Source organism: Culex pipiens, chromosome 2, assembly GCF_016801865.2.
Source record: "Culex pipiens pallens isolate TS chromosome 2, TS_CPP_V2, whole genome shotgun sequence".
Lineage (NCBI taxonomy): Eukaryota > Metazoa > Arthropoda > Insecta > Diptera > Culicidae > Culex > Culex pipiens.
The window spans coordinates 44,443,659-44,463,157 of NC_068938.1; the positions used below are offsets into that span (position 1 = coordinate 44,443,659).

Below are 19,499 nucleotides of genomic sequence, written 5' to 3' on the forward strand. Positions count from 1 at the left end.
CCAAGAACTGGCGTCACGTTTCACCAAAATAAAGCACCAACAGATGTTTCACCATCCTTGCGCAGACTTCCTCGTTATTTTTCTGTCAAGTTTTCGAGTTTCGAACTGCGAGCGCGATAAAAACAAAAACAAAACCATGCTCTGTCTCAGCGGCTGTCACGCTTCTTCTTTCTATGCTAAAACGAAAATTTCGAACATGCTTTCTCGGGTGGGGTGGCACGAGGCAGCAATACATAAACATGCTGATGCTGGTGGTCGTGATGAGATTCTTACACCCAAGGTGGATTGTGTACCCAGCTTGTTGAATCTTAAATCTAGATTACTTTTTCAAAACCACCAATATGGCATAGGTTTTCTATTGACATAGGACCATTCGAAAAAGTATGCGAGAAATAAAAATAAACTTTCATCAAATTCATTCATAATATGAAAATAAATTGAAATAACTATAAATTGTGTTTTTGACAGTTCGTAGACAACACGATCGACCTTTAACGGCGCCTACCTTGCCTAATTGTAGACAGTCTACGCCATTAAGGGTCGATCATATATCTTTGATACTTGCAAAAACACAATTTATACACAGAACATTTTTAGTTGGGGTGTACAAAACGTGTGCGCGGGTTGACTCACGCCGTCCATCCCCGATTGTCACAGAGCGCCGTGGTATTGGTGGCCGCTCACCGTCGTCGTCGTCGTCGGTTTCGTTCGCAGATAGGTCTCTGTGTCAGTCTAATGGTGCGTTTCGGATGTGATACACGGTCTTTTTTCCGCACGGTAACACGGGAGTGACAATTTTCGTGAAGGTTCAGTGAAATTCCTTCCAGAAGCGTCTGTCGGTGCGGAACTTCCAGGCCCCAGGTCTGTCTCGGAACAGCTGATTCAACAATAAAACGTACACACTCGCACATTGAGTGAATGGATCACGTAGTAGGCGGATGGTCTTCGTAAAGGGGAGGATCTCAAGCGGATTCATTGTTTGCAGTTTGATTCGCGAGACGATTAAGGTGAAATTCGCGGCACACTTGGATGTGTGGCGGCGGTGGCGCGTCCAAATTTGACGTTTCTGTGTTAGTGTGTGATGGCAACGGAGAAATTAACAGCTAACTGTTAGTTGATGAGTGAGTTGTGAACTAGGTGGAAGTTTGGAAAAGTGATCAAACGAGAATAAAACCATCGTCTGAGACAGAAAGCGCCAGCAATTCGCCATGTCGCCAGCATTCCTAGCGGTCGTGGCCGTGATACTGTGCATCCTGTTCCGGCTACTCAATGTCAACAGCCAGCCCCAGATACCGCAGATGTTCTGCCGGGATGGACAGTTTATGGAGTGCTTCAACAAGATCGCACCAATGCTCAGAGAACCGTGAGTAACTCTGCCACTAATACATGCTTAGGAGGGGCGGGAGAAATCATAAATATTTCCCACTGGACATATTCGGGATAGACGACGGTCATAATCTCTGGCCTTGGGTTGGCCTCTGGAATAGGGACAGGGCTGGATGGGGTAGCCTGTGGAATGTTCGAGACGATAACGAAAACATTTCTTGTTTTTTTTTCGATTTGTTTTGTTTTCCTCTCTTTTTACTTATCGGTTAAGGTAATCGGTCCTTTTACAGGACAACAGAAAAGTCTTTGACCAGGACAGGAACCTTCTTATTCGCCTATTTTTCTATTGTAACAGATCTGATTCATTTATATAGATACAATTTAATTTTCAAGGTAAAGGGATTTTAGGTAATACATTACATCTCTATTTTTTTTCTTTTCAAAGGTCCTATTAACATTTCTTTTATTTTTATTTTTTGCTTTTTCCGTATTTTTGAAACTACCATTTTTTTTTTCTTAAAACAAACTAAAAAGCATCACCACTAAACTTCACAAAGTGAAGAATGTCCGAAAGAATGCGGGGGGAAATACGAAAAAATCAAACGGTATTTGTGAATGGTTTTATAGCACCATGCTCACAAGGGTTGAAAAAAGAGGAAAAAATAACAATAATAAAACAACATGGACCTGCGAACGGAATTCGTGCAAGCAGTGTGCAAAATTTTTCCTTCTACACTTTTCTGTTTGGTTTGGAAACAAGGGCGAATCATATGCAATGCATGCGCTGGAAAAGGGCGCACACCGCAGAACATTCGAGAGGAAGTGTTTTCCGAGCGCGCCGCGGCGGCAAGCGCTTCAATACGGAACAAATAATTTGTTATCAAATAGTAAACAAATTATTGAATTGTGCTGGTTTTGAAGTTAAGTCAGTTAGGGTAGACGTCCATATGTTGGGGTCACAATGTTTCTTTTAATGATCAAGAAGTAAGCAAATTTCTATCACAAATTTGGCATACTTCTGAGAAATTATGTTAGGCAAAAAAGAGAAATTATATTAGGCAAAAAACAACGTGTTGAATTTAAGCGTTATTTTTAAAACTTTTTTTCCTAAAAAAACCTGACATTATCAAAAATTAGTCCAAACTTTATTGTTGACCTTAAAACATTTGGAGCTTGTTCAGGCTGTTCTGGAGCAATTCTCTCGAGAATAAGCAAAATTAATGATTTTTGTTATAGGTTGAAACATGAAACTTTTAAAAAATTTGAGTCGATTTGGTTCACATTTGATTTTTAATTTGCTGTTGTTCAGTGGAATTGTTGTATATTGAAATTCGTTTGATTTATTCCAGTGTTATTCTAATCAATCATTTTGATAGGCTTCCAAACATCGAATCTTTTACTTTTCAACTTCATAACCCCGTCAAAGTTCACCAACCACGCCAGCGTATGTGGCGCCAATATCTCATCAATCATCCCCCGGGTCGAAGAAGGGTTCCCCACACAGCATTTGAAAATCTCCAACAATCGTTTGCCGCCACACCGACCATCCGATTCGTTTCAATCGCCATCCGTCGGCAGATAAGGGAAAATCGATCTCCTCTATCAAGCGGGGGCCGTTGAACCGGAAGGGGGGCTTGGGGGAACAATTTCACCCACGCACCAGCAAAAGTCAACACGGCTGACACGGGGCCTGTCAATGGGCTGCGAGGGGTTGTGGGTTCCGTTTCGTTGATTTGATTTGCTTTCCACTCCCGCGGACATCTTCCATCCGGCCGCGTCTCGCCATTCATTCGCGACGGCGGTGTGACATTGAGTAATGAAAATTCATTCAGGATTTCGTCGTCGGCGCAGCCAGCGGGCATCGACTGCCGGCGCCGTTTTTCATCTCCGATGCATTGATAATCCTGGTGGGGCATGTCTGATAGACTAGTCATTAAATTAAGCTGAAAGTTAAAGTTATTTTAAAAACTTTGTTGATCATGGATCATCACCAAACTTTATCAAAATATCTGTTTTTGGAATAACATTGAAGCTGATTTTCCCCTGAACAAATGTTAATCATGTCCATTTAACCCCACAGTCTAAACAAAACCGATAGACAATGTACCAATTTAGCTTTAGAGCTGAAGCAGGCTTAATAGGGACAGGCACCGCAGGGATGAACCCGACGGTGAAAGTAAATTGCTGTCGAGAAAAAAAGTGCAGTGGTGGTGGTGCTGCTGCTGCTGCTGTAGTGGTTGTTGGTTTTATTGGACAGTAATACATTTTGATTAATTCTGTCACGCTTCTCTGCAGCAGCAGCAGCAACAACAACAGTGTGATGTGGCGTAACCTGCAAGGAAAAGTGAAAAGCGGCAATTTTCCTTTTGTTGATCAATCGAGCGTTGACTTAATGTCCAAGAGATAATAATAATATTTCTTTATTGTTAGGAATAAACAATGTATCAAGCTTTTCAAATTTATGAGCGAACATCAATTAACGTTAGACATTGAACCTTCAAGTGTGTCTCTTAATTTTGCGCAAAGCATGATTGTACAAAAAGAAGTCAGTTAAATTATTTCATTATGAATGTTTATTTTTATTAAGTCTGCATTGTTTTTTGTTTCTGTGACTAAATTTTTCAGGAATACGTTGGATTTTTTAACGACTCTGATTCCGATTTCGGCTTCTCATGCTAATTCCGGTTGTAGCTGTCGGCAAAGTTATATCTAAGGTTCAGATTATTATGTTTTACAAGAAAAAGTATCTACGTATTCATGAGCATAACGTTTTTGTTATGTTTCAAAAAAGCAAAAGCTCATAATGTTTCATTTGCATGCATAATATAAAAATCCACGTTAAATATTTTTTCATATATTTATTAACTTTGCATTTTGCAATTTCTATTCCGGTATCAGTTGATTTTTCCCCTTATATTTATAATTTCTTTTACATTTTGGATTTATTTTCTAATGCAATATCGAATTTACAATCGAAAAGTATTCTACACTTTACCGTTTTCTTGTACCGTTTTCAAGTTATAGCTGCTTTTGAAGAATTGAAAAATTTGTCATAGATTTTTGAATTCTTTTCGTTTTTTTGGATTAAAAAAAACTTCTTGGAAGAAAAAAATATCTTTGAAAAGTTGAGAAAATTTCCTGAAATTTTCTCTCTGAACCTTTAAAAATCAGGCAATAAGTTTCTGAGATACAGCCTCACAAAGAATTCGAGATGGGCAAAAAAAGAGCTGGTTCACTGAAAAGAGCGAAAGAACCGTGGCTCACAAAAAAAAGAACCGCGGTTCTTATTTAAACTTCGGTCTTTTGAAAGAACCAGCTCAAGATGACATGATTTTTGTAATAAATATTATTTATTGAATTTACAAAAAAAATGGTATTAAATTTGTTTTTGAGAATTGAAAAGGCAATTTTAAATATTTCAATGCTTGTACAAATTATTCTAAAAAGTACATGATTTTTTAAATAACATGAAAAAAACAGTTCAAATCTTGCAGAAACAAACGCAATTTTAAAATTACTAGCATTTTTTCCAATGTTCAAGATTTAAGTTTGGATGCCATTCAATTACTCGAATGTTTAGGTTTGAGTAGAAATCTTGACATAGAGACCGCCAAGACTTATGGTTTCAAAGGCATCTTCTCGTTTTCAGTTTTAATTTTTTAATCAATATAACTTATAACTTATAAAATCACACGACTCTTAAAAAATCATTCAAAAGAGCGGCTCTTTTTCGAAAATGAACGGCTCCTGAAAAAAGAGCGGGTTTGCTAATTCGAATCGATGAACCGACGGTATCTCGGAAGTCAGTGTTGAAAAATGAAACTCTTGTGAAATTTTTTGATCTTTTCAATAATAATAATTTCAACATTTTGAAACAAAGCTTTACTTTTGAAAAGGACTTAAAAAGAAAGTTTTTCTTTAGTCCAAATTATCAAGTTTTTGAAATATTTTTGTTGAAATGATCAGAAAATTTCACAAAGATTTTATTTTATATATTTTATTAAAACAAGTAAAGTACTTTTCGATTGCAAATTCAATTTTGAATTAAAAAATAATTTTCAATAATTTTATGCCCAAGATATTTTTCAAAAAACACGATTTTTTATTTATGTTGGGAATTCAACTTTTGATTTATTAAAAAATAATTTAAATAAAACTTGTTCATGTACCTACAACTTTGCCGAAGACCCAAATCGATAGAAATCCCTTCTCAAGATACAGAATTTAATACATTCACTTACTCATTTTATATGACCAGCCCCTAAAATTGTATGGAGACTTGTATGGAAAAACGAATGATGCAAGGCTTCTTTTGACATATTGAATGCATGGCCCAATTTTCATGAAAAAAAAATACAAAGAAAAGTCGATTTACGAAAACGTAGAAAACAACTCTATTATCTTTTTTACGGGTTTGAATTTTCCTTTGTTCAGGATTTAATTTAAAGAAATTTTAATTCTATGGAAAAACTTGAATATTTTTTTGGTTTTTTATTTGCATTTAATTTCTAGTTTTTTTTGTTTTTCATCTTAAAAGACATATTGTTAAACTTAAAGCGATTTTTTTTAATGGCTGTATATAATTTTCTTTTGCTAAACATTGGCAAAGTCACATGATTAAAGGCCATCTAGAGGCTTAATTTGGTTGGAGAGGATTAAGTGAATATTCAGAACTCGATGAATTAAAAATAAAAAAATTTGTAAAATATTTTTAGACGATAGTTAATATTTGAGAAACGAATATTTGTTTTCAATATTTAAAATCTTGTGCATTTGGGAAATCTAAAAATTTCCGTGAATTCAGTGTACACAAACTTCTAATAATCCCATGGAAAGTTACCGCGCCCAATTTGTCAAACCCGCACGCCTCTCGTTCCAATAAATTCTCCCAAATTGCTCCCACTTCTCCAATCCTTGATTCCCGATCAAAATCGGATCCCTTTCCCGCCGAATCGCATTTCCATTGTTGAACGTCTATAAATATTTACCTCAAGCAGACGGCAGCACCCAAAAGTACTTTCGTCCTCGGCGTCATTTGCGAGAGAGAAAAGCAAGGAAAAGCTGCCTGCCCTCCCAAATGGGAAAGGAAAATCGATTTTTACTGCCCCATCAGTAGCGCCCGGGAAAAACACCACGCGAACGGGAGGGAATAAATTGTTTGGATGACTTTATTCGCGGACATCCTTCGACGACGATCCCGATCCTACCGAGAAGCAGGGGGGGGGAAAGGTGGCACTTGTGTGACTTTTGGTATTGCAGCAATCAGCTGGCGAGGAAAGTTTGCTCAAGGGCTTCCGTTGACTAAAGTGGTTCCGAGGAAAGTCGACAAGAAAACTTTTAAATTCTTTTGACAAAATTGGAATCATTTTTTTTTTTCATTTTAAATTATTTTAGAAAATTTAATAAACTATATTAGTTAATTTTTCATAAAAGAGCACTGAATAAAAGTGCACCAGAGAATCCTTCCTAAAGTGCTTCCATTATCCTTTCCATTATTGGAGGCACAGGCAAAATGTATTCAGAGGGCAACATTGTCACCCAACCTTGGGACGGCCAACCTGTCCCAGAACTCCATTAGGATGGCAGGGACCAACGCCGTCGTCGTCTACCTCGTCGTCCTCCTGTACAAACAGTGGAATAACGAAGGAAAAATGATTCAATTATTTTCGGGGCTGCTGGTTCAGTCTCGATCAGCGTCTTCTTTTCTTCGCTCTGACAGGCCAGGACATACCAACAAGTCGTCGCCATCGTGCTAACTTGTCGTACGTGCATTTTGGGCCAAATTGAGTTAAGAACGCCATTTTGTGCAGCTCACAATGCCTCACCTTTTGACCTTCACAGATCCCCAAAATTCGATTTCAATCCTGAGATATTATACAAAAACCGAAAAAACTCCGTGCATTTTTGTCACTTTACATATGAAAGTAGTTTCAATCTTGTCGTGCTATCTTGTCACTCCATGAAAATTGATGTAAGTGCGACAAAAGGCCAAAGGGATTTCAGGCCAGGAAAGTCAGGATGCGTTTGTCGCACGTACAAGCTAGACTACCGTAAACATTTGTAATTATAACTCGGGACTCCAGCAACCAACTTCAACCAAACTTCGGGACAATGCACAGAATGGTCAGCCAAACAAAACGTGTTTGTTATTGTTTACATTGCGTGCTCTCGTTTTTGAATATTCAAGGTCAAACATTAAAACGCGTTTTTCTCGGAACGTCAAAATGGCGGGTGCGACAAGATAGCACGACGACGTCGAAGTGAAGGTGGTACAGGAAACTCCGCCGTGGTGCGGTGAAATTGGACACTTTTCGCATCGTCACAACGGTGGAGGGAAATTAATTAGGCAAAGTTAATTGGCACTTTTGTTAGCTGGACATCTGTTTGCGCTTGAAATGGTGGGGAGATATCGATGATTTGATTTTGAAATAGGAAAAAGTCACAAATTTGAAAGACAAGCTCTCCACAAATTGTACAAGTATGTTTTTCAAGAGTAGAAGATTTCCACGAATGACTTGACAGAACCATTTGAAGCGCGATTATCTCCAAAAGACAAAACCGGCAATGCTTATCTCGGTACGCGTGAGCGGAATTAAAATTTTGCAGACCCCTTTACTCAATTACTATTCGCTGTTGCCGACCAGTAGAGTTGGTTTCATTAGGGTGACTCAAATAGCTTAAAAGGAGCTAACTCACTCCAATTGGTTACAAGAGAGCACAGAGGCATCGAATTGTCTTTGACGAAAAGTTGAAGCAAAATATCAAAAAAGCTTAAGACTTGTTTCTAGATTTATATTTATTAAGCATCTAGAGGAGTAGTTCACACAATGACAATGTACCTTTTTCATTGATAATTTATATTTTGAAAATTCGCTGTGACTTTGATAACCACTGTGTTTTTTATAAATTTCAGCCTAAAAGTGTGCTAATTGAATAAGATGCCAAAATTACCATTGTTAAGGTTAATTTTAATGCTTAATTTAAAAAAATTACATCAAATGTTTGTTTAATCAAGTTTAAAACCCTTTCATAAAATTTAAATAAATTTAAGGTTAGGTAAATAAAAAGTTTTAAGTTGACTTAAAAAATCAATATAAATTTATTTTCCAAACTTTTGGTGCACATAAGTATCCCAACTTTTTTATTTTTTTTTATTTTAATTAATTATAAATGAAATTCATAACGTATAATTGAAAATGAAAAATTAATAAGACCATAGCCAATGTTATTCCAAGATTATGTTCGCCCTCCTTAGATATTTGCTCGAAAAATCATGGAGCAGTAATTTTTTAAAAACTTTTTCAATCGCTTATTTGTCACGGAATAGACGCAACAATTTAGCAAATACTTACATCAATATCTTGATACAAAAGCATGATTTTTACAATGTGTAAAGAATGTTGTGATCCATCATCATTTTTAATTTTTATTGAGTTATTTTTTGTTGCACTGTTTGGCTGAAGCAGACCTACTCCCCTTCCACTCCGGGAATTGTACTGATGACATATGGATTGCCTGTCCAAGTGCCGACCAACGACTTTTCTGAAACGCTTGGTCTGGTCCAATCGTCAAAGTTTCTTCGGCAATTTTTTTTAAGGAAATTTTCTGAACTTTTTTAAAAATTGTTTTCTGACTTTGGCAACCAAATTGTTAAATATAAGCATAATCAAACTTCAGGTGGATTCTTCCCTTAAACGGCATATTTTATTTAAAAAAAATCTGTAAAGTGCTTTATGATTCCTAATCCGATTTAACATCTGACATTTCAAAAGCGGCACTTTTTACTTATACAGTCTCCAGACTTGGACAAATTTCACTTCAGATAATCAAAAAGCGAAAAAATATGCTTTTCGCGGTCTTGTTTTTAAAATGTTATGCTCAAGTATGACCCCTAAACTACTATGAAGTGATTCAGAATTTTTAAATCCAAGATTGCGGCCAAAAATGCAGTGATGCAATACTAAAGAAATACATTTGGTGATTATATTGGCAAAATTATTTAAGTTTGACTAAAATGGAGTCGCAAAACATGGATTTGATGTTTAAAGTAACAAAATTAAAAAAAAGATTTTTGTCATATTCGATTATCCGATGTTTCATCAAACCTTCGGATAATTCATGGCGAGTGCTGAAACAATCAAGTTTTACAGCTCGTTGCAACATTTTTTGCAATTCCGAATTACACCATATGAAGGGAGTTTTAAGTCAAATTTCCATTAGGGTGTCCAGAAAAAATTACATCTTGCTCCACAAGCGAAAAACTGTTTATTGGGTTATTTCAAGCATCTGTACAAATTTTGAGCAAAATTTGTTGAGATTAACTCATTGATACCCGAGCCTAAAATTAGAGGGGAAAAGGGGTTTTGATACAAAAATGACTTTTCAAGCTGCTAATAACTTTTTAGGATCGAGTTTTTCAATAAGAATCTCATTTTTGGGAATATTTTGATGGAAGTAGCGCACCCTGCAGACCAAACCGTGAGAAAATTGGATTTTCCATGCATTTTTTTCGATTTTTCTCATACAAACTTTACCTTCGTAAACGTTAACCGATTTTGCTCATATTTGGCCCAGAGTCCTAAAATAGCTCAAGGAACATTATTTAGCTTGTGGAGCGAGGTTTTGAGAAAAAGTTCCATATTCTGGGCACCCTAATCTGCCGTTTTACGGCGATATGATGTATACGCCATTTTGGACATTTTTAATTTTATTGTACAGTCTGATAAAGAATCTTAAAAGCTACCTCCTGACGAAAGAATTTTTCAAAAAGCTGCTCTGGGGCCCATTTTATTAAGCAAACAAACAATGATGTATACGCCAATTTTACTCATCATGATGTATGTATACATTGAGAATTGATAGAAGTCAAATTCAATACTGTTTGAATGTTGATTTGAGGTTTTGGTACCAAATCAAGACTGGGAAATAATTTATTACATTTCGATTTAATTCTTAAGGGGACATCCATTAGGCGTCATCCATAAAGTACGCCACGTTCTGAGGGGGAGGAGGGGGGGGGGTTTGAGCAAGCGTGACATTGCGCGTTAAAAGCATAGGGAAATCGTGACAAAGGGGGGTGTAGTAAATTTTGGCTGATTTTAATGTGACGTACTTAATGGATGACACCTTATCCACACACAGTAGACACTTTTTTGAAAATTCTGGACCCACCCACCTCCCTTACGGACAATTGTTCATGCAACAATGTTTTTATGGAGCGTAGATTATCGCTAAGGGAACGTTCTTTTATTATGTAACGCAAAAAAATCGGATTTTTAAACCCCCTCCCTCCCCCACGCAACAAAATTTCCATACAAATTTTAAAAAAAATTGTATGGAGCGTAAAACGGCCTCCGACCCCCCCCCCTTTCCCCAAATGCGTTACGTAATAAAAAAAAGGTCCCTAGTACCCTCCCCCCCTTTAAAGTATCCACGTGGACAATGCATTCCCTTAATCCGCTCAGCTGTCAAAATAGCTGGCTCAAAACATATAGCTTGCATTGATCGACCAATGTATACATACATCATTGGGAAGGAAAAGTAGTGATTTTTTAATGCTATTTTTACGGCCAAATGATGTTTGTGGCTTAAAATCGTAGAGAATAGGAAAAATCAAGGAATTTTATAGGGGCCACATTTTTATTGTACTTTTTAACAGTTTCTACAGAGCAGACCTTAAATTAGTCATTTTAAATTGAAAAAATGAACAAAAACAGAAAATCGTGTCTACAGCAAAATCACTCCAATGGCGTATACATCATATCGCCGTAAAACGGCAGTAATGTCCACGTATTTAATCAATCAACCATGTTGAAAAGTAATACTTTTCAAAACAAGTTCAACTTTTCAGCATTCATTTCAGAGATGAGAAGTAGAACTTCTTAGCATTTGATTTGTCTGCTGTCATTCGAGAATGAATTGCAGAAAATATTATTTGATTTGTCTATGTGACTCTCAAAGACAACTTGATTTTGTTTAAAAAAACAGACGATTATACATTTTTCAGAGTACTCAACTCAAAATAATATTAAAAAGTGAACTCGCCTAGCAGCCCCCCTGTCGTAATCTTTTCTCGAAGCTTCCCGCCAGCTCGAACGAGTTACCAAGTTCGGTTGCGGTCCGATGACTCAACGGGGCACGATTTTTCGGCGTCACTCAATCCAAAGCTTAGCTATGAATCAAAGTTCGTGCGCGTGACGGTACGCCAGGCGGATGATGGCTTCTCGAACTTCCACCGCAGACATTTTCGCATGTAGATAAGGCAACGGCCCGCTACTGTGATTGACGAAAGTATTGGTTTAGGCCGGAAAAAAATCGAGCACAAGGCGCGAGTGTAGCGTATCTGTGCCAAAGTCCGCACGGCGTGCGCGCACGTGTTTTGATTCGACCGTTGCAACGCGTCTTTATTGGGTAACGCCGCTGTATACAACAATAATAAAAGCTTGCGTGCCGTGGGTGTCAGTAACCTTTCCACCGATTATGAGGGTGTAAAATCGTGGTTGAGCCGTTTCGAACCGTTTTTAATATGATTTTTGTAAAAACATTTTTGCTAAACCTGAAAAACTGTTGGACCTATTTTGATTTCGAAAAACATAGTTTACTAACTAAATCACGGACACATTTACCTCTTAAAAGCTCCAAATTCCCCCTTAAGGCTCTTGCCTTTTAAAACCCATGTTACATGTGTAACGAACTGTGCTGGCTCATCGTAGGAATTTAATACCCACAGTCTGCTGGAGTACAGCAAACAAAAAACTACTGCGCGGCATCACCGGCGGGTGCAGCTTGCTGCTGAGTTTAATTAAATTTACGTAACAAACGTGTAATTTAATGCGCTCTTGTCTCGTCGTCTCTCGAATCTCTCTAAATTGGCGGCAGATGCGCAAAAAGAAAAGTGTTCACCGGCGGTGGTAATCAGAATTTGTTTTTCTTTCTTTTGCAGTGGTAAGCAATGTAGGGCACAAGATCTGTGGGTCACTTTTGCGAACACCACTGTGTGGTGCCGTAACTTGTTATGGTTTTGATAGAAATTGGCGAAAATCGAAGCGATCGGCAAAGCTCTGCTCAAGCGAAAAGTGTCGCCTCGCGGAAAATGACAAGGGAATAAGCTTGGCCCAAGTCTGTCATTAAAAGTTACACAGTCGGTGGAGAGCAACTTTGCGATTGCATGATGGAGCAAATTTCCCGGCAAGACCTCTGCAGTAACGTCATTTGCAGATATGTCATTTGGGAAGTACTTTGCGTCGGAATCTTGTGGAACTCATAATGGCAATTTAGTCACGGTTGCTGACGGCATCAGTTGACGTTCTGCGTAGGTGAATGTAATTTGCTGACTACTAAAAAAGTTCAAACGAAGTCGCATTAATTGAAAAGCAAAAGAAAATCATTATCTGTTGTGTGTCAATTGAGGCCAGTTCCTTATCATGGCGGAGCACCTCTTGAAGCTCGGCCAAAGTACGAAATAAGTTGCAAACATTTTTTTGTTACTTTTTTTGCAAAGACGTATGAGAACCTTGATAATGCCACAGCTGTTTGCCGGGAACTTCTAGGAATGAAGCAAAATGTGATCATCGTATTGTACTGCGAAAGAAAGCTGAATAGAAGTTTCTCGAAGTTGACGTTCGCCATTAAAAAGGGCACATTGAGTATGAAGCTTGCGAACATGTTAGATTCTCTATTTTGAAGTCGGTTCTCCGGTTTTCCGATTTCTTGGATGTTAAATGGGTTGGTCTTATCCTTAAATTTGGAGTTTTTTTTTTGCATCAAAATTCGCTTTTTTTAATTTGCTGCTTGTTCTCTTGTCAATTAACTATTTCTTTTTATCCATGACTTATCCACCTAGAGAAAAATACACTATACCAATCACTTCTGAAGTTCATTTTTTTCTTACAAACTTATACAAATTCAAGAAATAATAAAGTTTACAGAAATCTTAGTCCAAATTACAAACCTCAATACACTCAACCCCCGGTGGTTGGTCACTTTTTCGTTTGACACTTTTTAGTTTGTACCCCGTTGGTTTGACAAAGTCAAACTAAAAAGTGACGAACTGTCACTTTTTACACGGCGCTCACTCACACTATCAAAACAAACGTTTGGTAGTGTGTGTGAACTCCGTGTAAAAGGGGTGTCAAACTAAAAATTGACCTAGTTCGTTTCACAACAGTTGGTGTCAAACCATAAAACGGAATAAAACGGAACTATATCACTGCCGCTCTAATCGTGTCCGTCCCATATGTAAAAACAGCAAGCCGAGAAAAACGCGTGTCAAAGTTGTCCCGCCCATAAGGCTACGTGTTAGAATTTCACGAAAAAGTTGATTTTCTCCGGATTTCTAGAACAAAGTATTAAGGTAAGAACAAGATTGTCCGTCAGGCCTGAACGCAAACGCAAAATTTTGCGCCTGTCATCATAGCCTGCCAGTCATCGACCATTGAACAAAGCAACCCCTGCAGATTGTTTGACTGACAGTTGATGGAATAATCGAACTGGCACAGCGTTCTGCGTTCACCACTGCGTCGAACGGACAATCTTGTTCTCACCTTTACATTTTATTGGTTTTTCTGATAGTTTACATGATTTTGAACCAAACTGCATTATTACCTCAAAATTGACGAAATTACATATGGGACGGACTAGCTTCGAGCGGCAGATCAATATTGCCATAAAGGCATTAACTTGTATTTTATTGTTCGCCGCAATTTGAGGTATAAAAACATGTCACAGACTTCATATCTTCAAAAATATCGCTTTGTTACCCAGAACCCAGAACCCAGACTTCGTACGGTCTGAACTTGAGACGTGTTCTGTACGTGTGACTAATTGAACATCATTACTCTTGCCACTTAAGTGAGTGAGTCTGCAACAGCAAACTATGAGGCACTTGGAGACTGCATCAAGCATGCTGCATCTATACATTGGTTTTTTTCCATATATTGGGCCTAGTACCTATAATGGACCTTTAAACTTTATTTCACGAAATTAATAAAAAAAATTAACCTGTAGTTTTGGAAATGATACGAACTCTCAATATCTTCGTTTGATACAATTGTAGATTTTTTCAACTTAATTCGTTATAGTTTATCGGATTTTCAAATTACTTACCGAAATTTTGAAATGATGTTCATATCTGGAGTTTTTTTTTAAAAGGTCCAATTAACCAAATTTTCAGTTTTTGCTTTTTGGGTGTTTTTTAATACCCCTGACTCAAGGCGGTTTCAAAAACACCCAAAAAGCAAAAACTGGAAATTTAGTTTATTGGACCTTTTCAAAAAAAACTCCAGATATTGTTGATAATCGGTAAAACTCAGTACATTTTGACAGATGATTTGACGATCTAAACTTTACCGTTTTTTCAACTGCCGAATTCGAAAAAAAGATTTTCAAGTTGGTAAGCAATAATAAATAATTTTTCATGCAATTTAACTGATGATTGATAAAACAAACATTTAAATTTTTCAATAATCACATCACAATAGGTTAACCTGATTTCCAAACGTACATTTTTGCAATTTCGTCGTGAAATTACTTACTTTTCCTGTCATTCTTGAACGACGAAAAGGTCTACTTTTCTGAACCAAAAATTACAGAATCGAATAGTTACACCTTTTAAAATAAATGATGAACATTTCTACTTTTCAGCACTGGAATGGATGCTGAAAAGTTAAACTTTTCATCACTTGACTTTTTGATTTTTTTTTATCGGAATTGCAAAAAATGTTGTATGGAACTCGTTGCAAAGCTTGATTTTTTCAGCACTCGTCGTATTTATTTAACTCGGTGAACCTACGACGACTCGTTCTGAAAAAAATCTTCTTTCTGCAACTTGTTGCATAAACTACTATTCGGACATGAATTGTACATCAAAAAAGTTTCATTACGTACTTTGAGATTTCATCTAATGAAAACATAGAAAATAGATGGTATATTAAAAGTTAGATCCTGTGAGTAACAGTCCCAAAATGGGGGCATCCAACGATATTCGCATGATGGATGCTCCCAAATTTTCAAAAAAAAAACATTTGAGATTCATGCTCATAACTCTTAATAAGGTTATCAGATCATCATTCTTCATTGGAAAGATATTTCTAATAACTTTCTAAAAAATATGCAGGTTTAAAATAGGGACATCTAACCCATTCCATTTTTTTATGCAATAGAATAAATGTGATGTTAATTTTTCACAGAAAAACAAAGAATAATGCCTTTAACCAAATTGAATATGATTTTTTTATTGTAACTTGCTCCCCATATGAAACAAAAGTTCCGAGGGATCCTTAAGCAAAATATTTTTCCCAATTAAGTTAAAATGGTAAGTTTAGATTAACGAATCTTGTATTATTTAAAACAAAACAAAATTAAAGTACACGTCGCAACTTGACATGGATTGCATCCGATGTAACATTACTGATACCCACATCTAACCCTATAGTTCCATTGATTGCAATCACGTTTCCAAAGTCGTGCAGTGTGCTTTTCCCTTGGAAACTGGAGCACAACCCACCGGATAGTTATATCAAATCCTATCAAAGCGGCAAGGCAGCATAGTGCAGTTTGTCCTCAAATCCCGCTGCTATTCCGATGCTCACCAATCAGTCACTGTGACATTCTACTCGCAATCCTTTACCATATCACTCCCGGGACCTGTTCTACATCGTCATCTGTGTCATCGCTGGGATTAAACCTTAATTAAATTTAGTCGTCTCCATCGGCACCCGACCCCGAAACCACGGCGAACATCCCACAACGGAAAGGATTTAATAAATTATAATCCTCTCCTCTTGGACACAGAGAGTCAGCCAAGGGATTACATCTGAACTTGTCCTTCGTCGTCATTATTTAAGCAAGAATAAAAAATAACTAGCCCAAGGATTCCTATCCGGTTCCTGGTAAGATACATGATCTTCCCAAAATACCTCCCCGTCAAAAGTATTACCCCTGTGTGACGTGTTCTAATTTTTGCGAGACGACCTTCACCGGATTCGGGTCGTGAGCGGTTTTCTGCGAAAAAACAAATTGAAATGTGATGGGATTCAGTGGCAGAAGGCGGGTTTCGCCATCCCCACCGGAATTGGATTTTCCTTTCGGTTTTTTGATTGCTCGTTGATGGGTTTCCCGGTATAAGTTGAATTGAGTGGTGGGTGGTGTCAATTGATTTTAGGATTCGGCTCGATTTTTCTTTGTTGTGTTACAAATTTCACTCAATTATGAAAAACTACTGATCAAATGTCATTTCTTGTAGTAGTTGAAAAGTAAAACATTAAATCCACGATTCTTCAGGCAACATATTATGGTAGCTTCAGATTTCCATGAACCAACATTGAATGATGGTGTGTCACTTCCCGCTGGTGCGGTGCCGTCCGTGGTTGATGGACAGTACAAACACCTTTTTCGTTTTTTTTTTTTAAATTTTGCCTCAACGACGATCTTCTTGTTATTGTGGCTGCTGGTTTCGCCCCAAAAGTGACACGTTTCTGGTCGGGACAAGTGTCACCACCGCGACATCTTTGCCTCGAGAGTGGCCTCTTCCGGTGAAGTGGGAGCCGCAACACAAAGGAAGTATTTATTTTTTCGTGAATGAAACTGTTGTTTTTTCGTGACTGTGAAAAGCACACCGGTTTGCGTTGGTTGGTCGGTTGATGCATTATTAAACAGTCTCTCGTGGGTTTGATGTTGGAAACGTTGTAATTATCCGGGTGAAAATGGAGCACACTCTTCAACGTCAGATTGATGAACCGTGTAATTCTCATAAGTGCCCTCCCCACCTCATTGGGGCCGAAGAAAGTTGTTTGGTCGCGTGACATCGCCAATTGACTGCCCTGCAGTGTCAACCCGGTGTGTCCACGTGATGGAGGCAATTTTGATTAATTATGGAAAGCTTTCCAGTGACAGCAGCAAATTTAAAAACATTTATCCTAAAGCAAAAAAACTTTTACTGCTAGTTTTATAAAAAGATATAAAATTCATTGGAACACCAATTTCACAACAAACTTTTTCCCCATATACAAAATGCCACCTTTTCCTCATTCAGGAAAGCAATCTACGTGAGTAGATCATGTCTGGGAACATGTAACAATTGCTCACCGACTTGCATTCATTTGCCTTTTCCTTTAGTTACAGTTTTATTTTCGCAAAAAACAACACTCTTTCAGACCCCCCCTTTACCTTATTCAGTCGTGCCAAAAGCTTTATCTTTCCGCAGGCAACGACCCCTCTCGAGTGAGCACACAAGCACAAACGGTTATAGTCTGACTGCCTGTTAAATTGAGCTTTATAAAGTTAAAATTTAGCACACATTTTCATCGCCGTATTCCTCTGTGTATGGGTTTGGTGATGCTCTAAAAAGTTGCCTCATTAACTTGATTTCGCAACTAGATTTGTGCAATTTTGGTTTTATGACGCGTTATGACGTCTTGCTTGGTGTTATTACCTGGTGAAATGGAGTTGACATGGCCAAATCTGGTTAATATCGGATGACATAATAAACAACAATGAACTGTACAATTTAGGAGTCTGTATTTTAATATAATAGAATATGATAGAAGATGTTTTTTTATGATTAAATGCCGTTGCACCGGTGAGATGTTTTGATTTTTTTGTTTGAAAAATAAATTTTTAGGTGATCTCACGTTTTTTTTCGTTCAAATTTTTTGAGGAAATAGCCTAAGATGTTACAAAAAGACTGACGAAAAATGCAGGATGGTATGTCTCTCCTGAAAAAATACATAAATCATTTACTAAAACTGTTTCTTTTTTTTTGAAAAGTGGTCTAAACGTCAAATTATTAAAAAAAAATCGATAGTGGGAATCGACAATTTTACATAAAAGTCTCTATATTGACCATTGTCCTATGTCCAATCCTTGGAAAGATATACTGCCCCTGATCGCATAAATGTCCCATATGCATTTTCATCGATTTCGAGTAATTAATGCAGTTTGATTCAAAATTGTGTGCTCTTTCGAAAGAGCCTATAACATCCAGTACTTTATTCTAAAAATCAGGAGGAAATCCAGTTTTTTCGCGAAAACTCAACAAGTATCCTTATGTATGGGACAAATTTCAAATGCGTTTTTCTCAGCTTGCTGTTTTTGCATATGGGACATTTATGCGAAAATGGGCAGTACAGCGGTTTTAAATATTTTTTTTTCGTTCGAATTTTGAGGAAATAGCCTCAGATGTTACAAAATGACTAACGAAAAAAGCAGGATGAGACATACCTAAAAAAATACAAAAATCATTTACTAAAACTGTTTTGCCTTCCTCACTGAGGTAAGGCTATAATCCTGCTCTGAAAATGAACTTTTGATTAAAAGCTCCTAGACCCACCTTCATGTATACATATCGACTCAGAATCGAAAACTGAACAAATGTCTGTGTGTGTGTGTATGTGTGTGTGTATGTGTGTGTATGTATGTATGTGACCAAAATTCTCACTGAGTTTTCTCAGCACTGGCTGAACCGATTTTGACCAAACCAGTTGCATTCGACTTGGTTTAGGGTCCCATAGATCGCTATTGAATTGTTTGAAGTTTCGATAAGTAGTTCAAAAGTTATGTATAAAAATGTGTTTTCATAAATATCCGGATCTCAATTATATGCATGTAAACGATGTCCTGATCCATCATCCGACCCATCGTTGGTTAGGTAATTGAAAGGGCTTTCCAATGAGTCCAAAACATTGAAGATCTGGCAACCCTGTCTCAAGTTATTACCACATAAGTGATATTTATGTACTTTTTTGAAGCCGGATCTCACTTAAATGTGTGTAAACGATGTCCTGATCCATCATCCGACCCATCGTTGGTTAGGTAATTGAAAGGCCTTTCCAATGAGTCCAAAACATTGAAGATCTGGCGACCCTGTCTCGTGTTATTACCACTTCAGTGAAATTTATGTACTTTTTGAAGCCGGATCTCACTTAAATGTATGTAAACTATGTCCGGATCCATCATCCAACCCATCGTTGGTTAGGCAATTGAAATGCCTTTTCAATGAGTCCAAAACATTGCAGATCTGGCAACCCTGTCTCGAGTTATTACCACATAAGTGATATTTATGTACTTTTTTGAAGCCGGATCTCACTTAAATGTGTGTAAACGATGTCCTGATCCATCATCCGACCCAGCGTTGGTTAGATAATTGAAAGGCCTTTCCAATGAGTACAAAACATTGA

The 19,499-nt window shown here is 37.4% G+C and overlaps 1 protein-coding gene across 2 annotated transcripts in view; it reads left to right on the forward strand.

Annotated features, from left to right (window-relative positions):
* Window positions 1-718: 718 nt before the first annotated feature.
* LOC120426940 (abhydrolase domain-containing protein 2) overlaps window positions 719-19,499 on the forward strand; it is a 28,696-nt gene continuing 9,915 nt past the window's right edge. The window contains exon 1 of one of the 2 annotated variants that reach the window (XM_039591760.2): window positions 719-1,363. In XM_039591760.2, coding sequence (XP_039447694.1) covers window positions 1,209-1,363 — 155 coding nt within the window. In that variant the 5' untranslated portion in view covers window positions 719-1,208. The remainder of the gene's footprint in view (window positions 1,364-19,499) is intronic. The other variant, XM_039591761.2, reaches the window with a different exon arrangement.